We start from the raw sequence: 12,068 nt of genomic DNA, 5'->3' as shown, positions 1-12,068 counted from the left end.
TTTAATTAAATCCAGAAACAATGATTTCCACTAAGCAGTTGCCACAGGATTAATGACATTATAGATGTCAATTCTGATGACACTGACTGAGAAAAATATCATTTTTCACCGACCTGCATGAATCACCCCTACACACTGTGAAATTAGAGCTTGTTCAGGACTTCATCCTTCCATCACTTTCAGACAATGCATATTATTCAATTTGTGTAGTAAGTGTATGATGACTAAAGAAGTGAGCTGTGCCTATTGTTGGAGCCATCAGAGCTGCAGTCTAAAATACTGAGATGTTCACATCCACCGATTAGAAACACAACTAAACTTTTTGAACCAGAGATCAAAGGATGTTCCTATGATTTTGTATTTGTATCCTCCAATCTAACCTCCTCTATAAGATGGTGCAAGCCTACAGTATCCTGCCATTACTCCAAAAACAATGGATATTCTCAGCCTTGGTATAATATGCTGTCTTTGAACTCTTTCTAAGTAGGTTTTAAGGTTTAAATACCTGATAAGGTTGACATTAGCCATCAATTTAGAATGACACAGCTGTGTGTATTTACATGAGCCATATGGTTAAGATGTGAAAATAAACTGTCTTCACTGCTTGTGTTAAGCAGGGCACATTAAACACCAGATGATACATTTAAGTGGTGTGTCAGACTGACTCTGTTAGGAGCCCTTTATCTGTAAGCCAGACAGATAATGTTAAACATTCACATAAACAACAACAACAGAGCAAGTGAAGTGAAGTCCCAGGTTCCACACAAAAACAATTTCCAGGATTAAACAAAATGTTCGTAAAGATCATTCTCAGCACTAACTACAATATATACAAATTATATAGTTGTGTTTTAATCTTGAGAGAAAATATTCTGCTTTGAGTAAATAAAGTAAAGAAATGCTTTAGCAGTGCCATTTTACACATCTTTTCTTTATCATATGCAGTATAAACTACAACTCAGCCAGGCTGCTTGTGGTGATCATGGAGAAAACAATAAAAACAATACTCAGACAAAAGCATAGGATAAAATGGTCATTAATTTTTTTTAGCAGAAACATGTGCAGGTTTCAGACAGCATCTTTAATAAGTACCATTAACTATCCTTGTCCTTCATTATGCAGATGCTTTGTCTGCACTGATGAAAATTCACTTGCCTCTCAATGCCTAAGGCTTGAAGTGGCTCCAACAGCAGGACAATCTGATTCCTTTTACTTCTATTAAAAATGATTGTGTTAATTTAAGACACTGAAGATAACTTTCAATTTGAGATTGTCAGGAGATCTTTAGGTATGATGTAACAGTGTACTGCACAAAAATATACAGTACACAACACAAAAAGGTGTGATTTGTTTCACAAATTGTGCTTTTCTTTAAGTTTAAGCCAATATAAATACATTTTAAACATCCCACCACACACAGCAGAGGAAAACAGTGTGACATGAGTTCAGGAAAATGTCACTAGCATACATTTAGCTAGTGAACAACAGGGCTGACATTGGAGGATTTCAGCTGCCAACCTGCTTAATTAAAGTTGTGTCAAGATTTTTTTTAATCATTGTTTTCAAAACCTTTCAATTAAGAAATGTTGTTGATCACTGAGCATTCTTCTTTGCATCACCCACCAAAGGCACCAAAGTCAATATTTAAGTTTGGCTCGAGGACATAAAGGCTTCCCTGGGAGAGCTGATGCCACACCTGACTGGGCAAACCTAAAACAGATGTTAAACAGCTTCTGCTCTTTAATAGCAGCTGAGATCAGCGCAATTTCATGCAGATATGCAAATTATCACCTCTTTTGACTTTATGTTCACGCTCTGATTGGTTCATTATGATTTTGTTGTGCAAAATGTGATGAGGATACCTCCAGAATATGTTAGATTTTAGACTCCCTCAAAAAATGAAGTGAAAATGTTACCTTGAAGCAATGGGTGCATGTCAAGTCCTGTGATGTTCAAATCAGCCAGTGAACTGTCAGTTCTTGTAGTCACCATTGTTGATGGAGGGAGAATGGGCAGATGTAAAAAAGTGAGTGACTTATGGCATGTCATCTTGGTTACGTTGTTCAGAAATAGAAATAGTTGTGGGGTAAAGTGACCAGATGTCAGAAAATGTCAGAAATGAAAACAACAAACTATCTATTCTTTAAAACATCTTATATTTTAAGATGAAAGAAAATGTGAATATGGTAATATGGTACTAACAAAGGGCACAGTTCTTGCAGGTCTGTTATTGTGGCTAATGTCTAAATACATGTTAGCTTATAACTTTTTAAGCATGAATTCTGACAATAATGAGGTTGATTTTTAATAGCATGAATGTCTACCACACAAAAATAATTCATAATAAAGACAAGTAGAAGAAAGGATTTTATGGCCTTTTTAAACAGGTTTTCTCTTTTCTGCTTCCACACAGGCTGCACTGTGGCACGGTTAGTAGCACTGTCACCTTGTAGCAAGAAGGTCAAGTCAGTAGTGTTTCTACATGGAGTTTGCATATGTGGGTTCTTTTTTGATGCTATGGCTTCCTCTCACAGTCCAGACTAATAAGTTAATTGCTCTCTCTAAATTGTCCTGAGGTGTGTGTGTGGTTGCATTGTTGTGTGTCTCTGTGTTTCCGTATGATGGATTGGCACCCTGTCCAGGGTCTACCCTGCCTCTCACTCAATGACTAGAATTAGATAATGGATGTGCATGTGGTGCTGTTTATCAAGCATCACGTGCTGTTCAGGCTGATATTTAGAATTAGCAATAAGATGGAAAATCCAATAAGTGAATGGACAAATGATAGTATTAAGCTAACAGCCATGGAGAGCAGAATGATCTTAGCTTTTGGTGTAAACTTTGAGCAGCAGCTACTGAAACACAGGTTGAGTAAGAATCAAGACTTTGACACAAAGAAAAATATATTTAGTGGGACTAAAACTGAACAAAGTGCTTATAACTCTTGAAACCAGCAAAGTCACAATTCACTAAGTTCACACTAAACAGGCTTTATGAACAGTGAGCTACTGTAAAGTAAGCAATTCTAAGTATTATGGAAATATTTGGTCATTGATCAATTTAGCCCTTGATTAGCACACATTGGTTACTTGCACTTTAAATTATTTTAATGAAATGCATCAAAACTAAATACTTCCACTTTTTTCAGTTTGGAAATACATGTACATGTATTTCATTTTCATTTCATTTTATTCATTTTTTGAATTAACCGAGGGTGCATTTGTTTTTTGAAAATTGCACCATTAATAAATGACAACAGGAAAAAACAATAAATCTGAATTTCCTAAGCAGGTTATCACCAAAAAGCTATATATTTTAAACACTTACAAAATTAAAAGGCTTCATAATCAATTTGTTTTTAGTTTTTGTTTTATTGTTATTTCTTGCTTTTGGTTGTTGTTTTAATTTCGATATTTAAAATATCTTTCAGTTCCAGTGTTAAGTGTTCTTTACTAAATTAAAGTTAATCAGTCTTTGAGAGGATGAACTTAAATTATTATTAATTATTTATCACAATAATTTCTGGGACAATTTATCATCCAGTAAAATGTGTTATTGTTACAGGCTTAGAGACCCATAAAACAAACAACCATTCACACATGCGGACAATGTAGAGCACGCAGTAAAGCTAGACAATGCTGAGGTTGATGTGACTGTGGGAGGAACCCTACGCACCTGATAAGAACCCATACATGCAGAAAGACTCCAGGCTGGGATTTGAACCCAAGACTTACTTGCTGCAATTCAACAATGCGACTGCTCCACCATTCATTTCTAAAATTACCAGAAGAAAAATGATCCGCTTAGAGGAGACAGACATTGGCAGTGACCCAAAGCAAGGCTCCATTAAGGTGCCATGGGCCCTGAGGCAAACAATGTTGCCCCTTCAAATTGTCTCTCATCCAACCTATACAAAGGCTGCACAAAGGCCAGCTTCACACTGGCAGAATGTCATGTGTTGTGCTTCAGAGCATGCTACATGTGGTCCTTCCACAGCTGTGTTTGCTTATTAAATCAATGGAAACCTCGCAGAATTCTTCATTGTCAGTTCAAAACAACGCTGAACCGAGTTAATGAGTGATAAACCCACCAGACTGTATAACAATGCTAGACAGCCCTCACTATCAAAGTATGTTGAGAGCCAATAGATAAGCTTTAGCATTTGTTTTGATGGCTGCCTTTATGAGAGGAGAGTATGCGCTGAGACAGACTCCAGCCTCTCTGTAACCTTGGAGAGGGGAAGTGGGTGGAAACAGTAAATGCCCAAGGTCAGTTTGGCTGCTGAAGCTTGAACAGAGTCCTGTTTTTCATGTGTAACATATCTATTTTTTCTATTTAGAAATGCAATATATTTCCGTTGCAAGTTAAAATGACTTTGTTGAGCAAGTCTAAATATTTACTGTGATCATCACCTGACTTCTCATGTTAAATCATAGGATATAAATCCAAGATCTAATTTTCCATAGGCTCTTACACCATTCAGAATTTCTCATTTTAGTCTCGTTTCAAACTGCTTTGCATCTTAAAATTAATCAGGCGGCTTCAGGTTTCCCTGCTGAGTAGCTGGAGCCCCAGCAGTAAAAGTTCAGAGGAGAAAATAGGAGAGGAGAGACTCAGAATAAAAGGAGAGCCCGAAGGAGGCGTCACCTTCATTTTCCATTACTGACCTGAATCAATACAGCTAAAAATAAAACCAGCAGGACCCTGATCCTGTTGCATTTGCAGATGACCGCACAGGCCGAGTGTCACATCAGATGCGACTTGAATTATCCAACCTCTGTTTATTTATGTGGAACTCAAGCTGCTGCCTGCCAAACAGTGAGTTCTTATGTTTGGGTTTTTTTCACTTGGTCAAAGCATCTCTGTCTCTTTCTTTATGCTGCCAGCTAGATCTACACTATACAGAGCAAATGTATGCATCATGTATAGATGTTTCCATAGAACACCTTGCTAAAGTATTCATATTTAACTGTTAACATTTTTTTTCATATTACAATCACAAACCTCAGTGAATTTATTTACATGTTCACAGGATAGATGGTGGAAGGACAATGACACATCTTCCAGAGTATTTGAGATTTGTTGCAGGTATTTGATAAAGTCATCAAAGTGTTTTACTTACTTGGGGTATAATGACAAAAAAAAACTAAGTTAATACTATGCGCCTAAACATTTTGAGATTTTTGGGACCTCGAATGTCTGATCTGGTCGTACCTTTTGACGTAGAGAAAACAAGATATTAAAAGAGGCTTATTTTTGAACTTCAAATTTGGGGAATTTTGGTCTAATATCTGCTGGGATGCTGTTATAGTTCAGAGTCTTTCAGCATATCAGGAGGTTTAATCCCCCTCTTTTGTGTGATGCTTTCTATTAGTGCCTGTTAGACCCCAACCTGAAGGTGCTGAGACAGAAATGTGACTCTCTGCCTGACAGCCTTTCTGAGTGAAAGTCTTGCTGTCTGAGTGATGACAGCTAGACATCAGCCTTACTGTAACTGGAAGATAATCGAGTGTAATAAGAGGCAGTGATAGTTCAGTTAACTGGCACTCTGCGGGAAACACAACTGAGGGAAACAATAGAGTACCAAAATACCAAACCACAATGATATTGCAGCATTGACGAGATAATGGAAAGACCTAGAACAGGAAAGACTGTGATAGAGCACAATTGGCTTTGCTTTTCTAATCGCTTGTATTCTTCTCTGCAGAGTACCAGGAGGAAGAGACGCATGACAAAGCGAGTCTGGGAAGTGAAAGTGACACAAATAATGTCGGGTCAACTGTTGACCAGTATTTACTGTAATGTTTCTCCCTCCGTCTCTCAGTGACCTCCCTCTTTTACCCCTGATCTATTTTTAGCGGCAGATGCTCGCTCTCAGGGATAATATTAGAATAGATGTGGCTCAGAAGAAACACAGCAGGAGCTATTCTGCAGGCAGTAAGCTGGAGGAAAGGGGTGGTGTCTAGTCACTTGGACTGTTTTAACAAGCTTTGTCATGCTGGTTACCTCTGAGGCTTGCAACATTTCTTCTTCTATTCAATAGTACTTTTATGCTATCTGTGGCTTTTGCCATATTGTGGTGTTTGAACATAAGAAGGTAACTGAAGACTGAAGACAGTCTAGTATCTTCAGTTTTGTTGAGGGTGTCGGTGCTCAATAAGAAATTCTGAGTCTCCATTCTTCAAAATGGCTGCAGCCGTATTTTGAGTATCAAAACAACAGCATCTCATTATAGTTTTAATAATCATCTCTAAATATGTTATGCATTAAAATTTTATTCTGAATACCTCAAATGAACAATAGAAGATACAGAACATTCTTTTAAGTTAATTTGTTCACATTGGACCAACCAGACATTAATTTTTGGTAATATCTCAGCATCAGAGATATTAAGATATTACAACAAAAAATACAGATGAAGAAAAAAGCTTTAATCACACTAAACTGATATGTTTTTTAGTTGTTGGCACAAGGTAGAAAACTTTCCAGTAGAATTTTTTATTCCCCAATAGAACCTTCTTGCATATGAATACAGTATATCATTCAAATTAGAAGAGTATGATGCCTTACATCATTTCTCATTTCTTGAAATCTGGTATCTGTACAACAGTGTGTTCACTTAGAATTTTGAAGTCTGACATTTTATGTTAAATTTTTAAAAAATCAACTGGAATGTCATGTAAAAACAGAAATCTGACTTTTATATTTTTATTTTTTTAAATATGGTTTCTGACCTTATCCTGAATCCAATATAGATAATATGCACATAAAGGGACAGGGACAAATGCAAACATTTACCATTCATTTAAAAATTTGTGATCTGTGTAAAAAGCTTATGTTTCCATCAGACACATACATTGGTAGCCAATACCAATGTTTACCAGCTGTAATATTTTACAAACCAGTTCACACTTTGACTATCATGAAAACTCTAGATCAGAGCAGTACAAATTTGCATCTTTAGGCAGACAACTATCTGGATATGAAACGATCAAAATAACAAAAGTACAAAATAGCAAAACATCAAAATGATCTCCATCAGCTCTCTGTTACATTTTCCTTTTAGATAACTTCTTATATTATGTTCAAGCTAACCTTATCTACTCAATTTCCAAACAGTTTGAAAGCAGAATCAAATAACTTATGTAATTAACTTATTACTTACATATATGGTGATGAGTTCAATCATCATATAAAACATTTCTTTTAATGTACAGTAAAAATAGGTTTTGTACCCTCAGTGCAGGAAAGTAACAAATCCTTGCATTTTATACACAGGAACAAAAATTTGGATGAAAAACTAAATACGTTCAATTAGATCTCTGGGCAGGTATATGATGTAAAAGATGTCATCTATGAAGTCACCCTGTAATAGCGCGTTCTCTTTGCTCATTCAGTTTAATTTTTAAACATGAAAAAAAGAAGGTACTGAGCACATTGTTCATATAGTATGATTTCATCTACTCATAACACTGCAAATAGGGAGACGAGAGCAGGGCAGAGATAGAGAGAGAGCCAGAGGAGACGAGGAAACCCACTTATGAAACTAGAAACTAAAAAAGAAAAAAAAAACATCAGCATGTATTGGAATCTTCACACCTCAACTCTCTATCCCCAAAAAGCCCTCTGTGTCATTCCACAACAGTCATCACTAATACACCTCCCCCATCCTCAACGTCCTCCATCCAGCCAGCTCAATGACAACCAAAGGTCACATTGTCCTTCCTTTTATTTATTGAAATCCTCCAGCTGCCTCCATTTGTTATCATAAAGAACCTGATGAGGCTTTGATGGTGCATTAACAGGCAGGCTTTGGGTGGGGGTTGATCGTCCACTGCTACAATGTGTGTGTCTGAATATATAAGCATGTGAAGACAGGACACTCCAGCTGCATGCTCCACATAATGGAAACTGACAATACACACATTTGAAGGGGCGACCACACTTTACTTTGACAGCAGTTTGAAGTCAGTCTGTTGGATCTTGGTGTGTGTTGTGAAAAGGTCTCTAAATCATGAGTTTATATTTTGTGAGGACACATTTTACAATTGAAACATGTGAACACTTTCATTTTTCTGCAGTTCTTAAGATTTTTTTGATGTTCAGGCTTTGTCCTTGCAAGGACACTCAGTCAACTAAGGTTTTTATATTATCTGTATAGCTTTTTGGATGTTTTCACTAGTATTTTTGAAAACTGATCTTTTAAAATGAGCTCTAAGTCTTTGAGATCAGAAGACCTCCTTCCCTTAACTTTATCTTTAGCTCTCTCCACAGATTTTAGCGCCTAAACTGTCAGGAGCAGTTTGTGTTCCAATGCATACTGTACTTAGTGATATACAAAGTCAGTGGCACAAACCTCTATAAGGATAGGATCAGAAGAACTGACTGACATTTTCTTGGTTCAAAACCGCTCCAAATGGATATGATTCTAAAAAATATATATATACATATTTTTCAATAGGTATACTCAATAATGTTTTAAAGCTTTTCATTTCCTTGAGATTGCAGATGCTGCTCAATAGTGAAGCTATTATACAGTTTAGCCATGACAGTATGCTTTTCAGCCAGATTTATTCATAATGACACACATTATTACAACATTCAAAATGTTATGTTGGGAGGTCTAAAAATTGTTTATGCAGAAGTAGATGTGTGGCAAAAAAACTTGAAAGCACACTGTTGTCCCAAGGTTTCCTGATCTGGCTTTTAAAAAGTCAGATGGTGAAAACAGCGCATAACTGAGAGAGCAATTAATCATTTATTTTCTTTTTCCAACATTAACATTTGCCACAAGTGAACCTTCCGAACAGCTATGCCTCATATAAAAGTACATGGCTTAAAGCCTGGCAGGAGAAACTCTCTCAAAACTATGATCTTGATGAGTGTGTAAGACTCCAACAGCTTAGCAGAGCAAATATGAAAGTAGGGAAAGTCTGCAGGATACAGTCTGCAAACCCTGGAGATTTTATATCTGCAAAACGTCCAGAATCTTGCATGGTGAAGACTGTCCCTTCCCAAAGCTTGCATGAAGTTTCTCATTATGTACCATTTTAACAATGAGCATTTAAGTGCATTAAGAGGTAACATGGGCTACTTTATTTAATAGCAAACATCAACTTCTTTGGCCTCAAGAGAGAGAGAGATGATCACAAATACTACTACGTTTGCTTTGTGTGTGTTTCGGTCAGTGCTGTTACAAAAGTCACAAGAAATAAGGTATTCAGCTGGCATTGGTAAACTTTATAACAAACAAACCATAAAGTATTTGTGTTGCATTTAAGCTTAAATAGTAGCACTGGATGAGGTCTGAACCTGCACTGCTTTTCCTTAACCCACACCTTCTCTCTTTCTACCTGCCAGGTTATGGGACTTTTCCCATCTGTTTTCCATCTGGTGTTATAATGGAACAATAGGATGAACTGTAGGTGCATTTATGGTGGTTTTAACTGTTGGGTTAAAACATTTAAACAGTTAAAACTGTTTTAAGCCAGTTTTAAACACTGGGTTCCATTCAAGTTTATCATTTGGATAGAAGCGGTGGGTGGGTAGTTAGCAATAGCATAGGAGGAAGTAAATGAAGACACTCAGTCCGCATTGGACAAACTTCCAGATATTCAGCAATTGATAAGAATGCTTAAGAAATTTTATTGCTGGCAAAGATGTGACACATAGTCCTACTCCCCAAGGGGTTTGGCAAAGGTCCAATTTCCGGTGAACATTATAGTGTAGCTTCCTTCACAATCAAGCTTAAATACATCATGGCCAAATGTTAGCAATTGGATAATATTAGATCCAATTGTTTAAAACTTCAACAGCATCCAGAAAGCAATCATTTTTGAACAGCTGAGCATCCAGACCTTCAGTACAAAGCTAAGCGTAGAACAAGGGACTGGTTTTTACCAGGCTAAAGAGGAATGTGACTGAAAACATTCAAATGCAAAAGAGCTTCAATAAGGTTCCTCATGTGATGTCACCAGAGGGATGTGCACATGGAAGCTTGCTTTAGAATGGTATCAAAAAATCATTTACAAGAAAATGGAACCACTGACCAGGAAACATTGTGCTATAGGTGGCAATCTATATGTAAAGTGAGTTGAATTGATTTTATAGAAAGTTTCAGGTGCAAGTAATCTATGCTAAATCCAAGCCTCATCAGCTGTGTGCAGCTGAAACCACCAGTGACTCAAAAGACTCAAGAACTCAACCTAAAGACACACAACCAAGACAAAAAAAAAAACTTGCAGTTTGCCATGTTTCCCAGCAAAGATGACCCGACAAATGCCGGTTAAATAAAGTTAATGTATAAAGCTAGGATCTTCAATCAGTAGCAGAAAATAGTGTGTGAGCAGTTTCCACCTTTGACTTTGCAGAATTGACCTACATGCGTAGAGGGTTTAAGGCTCACACCTGAGTTTACCCAGCCAGGTTCTGAGTCATCCTGTTAGAGTCAATCACCGAGCCTCCCTCTTATAACCCGGAGTGTCAGTGAGTGCGTGTGTGTGTGTCTGTGGGGAGCGTGCACCCTGTATCTTAGATATATTACGTCGCTGCATGACGCACAGTAGAGAGAAAGGAGAGTAGAATGGAGGGAGGAAGGACTGGAAGGAAAGAAGGGGTGAGAACAAGTGGAAGATGGAAGGAGGAGACAGGAAGGGGAGGAAGGAGGGGAAATTTTCTCAGACACCCAGCATGGAATGACCTTAGCGGCGTGTCAAGGCAGAGGTCTCTCTCCATCCCTCCCTCTTTCTCCTTGTCTGTCACAGAGAAGCGCGCTTTGGCCGCATGTCTGGTGTCATCCATGTGGAGAGGAAAAACGTCAAGAGGTATCTTATTCTGCTCACATCCCTGCCGCCTGTCTGTCCAGCCTCTCCCCTCCTCACAAACACCCCAAAACACACACACGCACACCGAGGTGCTACAGTAATTCCTACAGTAAACTATAAATTCACTGCACCCCAGAGAACACAGGGGGAAAAAAACCCTCTTCTGTAGGAACAACTCACTGCAAACCAACTCTGGGGATATAATAAACGTGTATTTCACTTCTTTAACAATGAATTCCTTTGTCTTTTCATTCTCTAAGCGCACCCATCCATCCATCCCTCCACATGGCAGAACAGAAAGCGGGGTGTCCTTACTGATCGTCCGGGATCCAATGCAGCCCATGTTGTCTTACAAAGGCTCGTACAGCTCAGGGAGAATAAAATCCATCCGTCCAGCGGGCATTTCTCCGCTGATCTCTCCGTGCGCTTTCCCCTCTGCTCCGTGTCTCTCCACTCTTGTCTCCCTCTGTGTCCTTCTCTCCTCCGTATGTGAGAAACGGGGAGAGTGTGTGCGTGTCATCCGCGTCGCTCCCTCTCTCCCTTTCTCTTCCTCCCCGTATACCGTCGTCACACACACGCACACCCCGGTCTCCTGTCTCCTGCCGTGGCACGTTTGCACAAACACACTTTATGTGCATGAACACATTGTCAAAAATTCAAGTAACTTCAGCAAAAAAAAAAAAAAATACATGGGTCCCCACACTGAAAGTGAATTCATTAATTGTTCTAAAATCCAGATGTAACTCAAGTTCCACCTTGATTTATTCGAAAGCAATACTAGAGTCCCAAGTTACCTGTACTGACCCGTAAAGACTCCTTCTCACACATCCACTGTCAGCTGTCCCATATGCAAAGTTGTGAACAATTATTCGCCCCTTATTAAATATTTATGATTTATGTTTTTTGTCATGCTTACATGTTTCAGCTCAGACTATCAAATTAGTTTGATCAAAATTGACAACTTTCTCTCTAATGAGAAGAGAGATGCATAATTGGGCAAAAGCTGTCAAACACATTCAGGCCCCATGTGAAAATATTTGCCCCCCAAACCTAATACCTGATTTCATCAACGACTGTCATCAGGCGACTGTGAGAAATGACAAGGAGTCTTTTAAATCGATGTGAAGGAGTTTTCAAGCATGAACTACCTGTTTAAGAGCAAACCAGAGCATCGAAATTTAATTTTAGTTTCTTTTTTTTTTGACAGGGCCTTAAAATCATAATTTTGTTTCTTGAGTTATGAGG

At 38.1% G+C, this 12,068-nt stretch overlaps 1 protein-coding gene across 8 annotated transcripts in view; it reads right to left on the bottom strand.

Annotated features, from left to right (window-relative positions):
- Positions 1-11,343, bottom strand: part of LOC114155950 (uncharacterized) — a 56,939-nt gene extending 45,596 nt beyond the window's left edge. For 6 of the 8 annotated variants that reach the window (XM_028036100.1, XM_028036105.1, XM_028036106.1 and 3 more), the window contains exon 1: positions 11,139-11,342. In XM_028036100.1, coding sequence (XP_027891901.1) covers positions 11,139-11,166 — 28 coding nt within the window. In that variant the 5' untranslated portion in view covers positions 11,167-11,342. Of the gene's footprint in view, positions 1-11,138 lie in introns of all 8 variants that reach the window. The other 2 variants (XM_028036101.1, XM_028036109.1) reach the window with 1 other exon arrangement.
- Between the last annotated feature and the right edge of the window lie 725 nt (positions 11,344-12,068).

This window comes from Xiphophorus couchianus, chromosome 13, assembly GCF_001444195.1.
Source record: "Xiphophorus couchianus chromosome 13, X_couchianus-1.0, whole genome shotgun sequence".
Lineage (NCBI taxonomy): Eukaryota > Metazoa > Chordata > Actinopteri > Cyprinodontiformes > Poeciliidae > Xiphophorus > Xiphophorus couchianus.
Note: the sequence above shows the minus strand (reverse complement) of the source record. Positions and strands in the feature narration are given on the sequence as shown.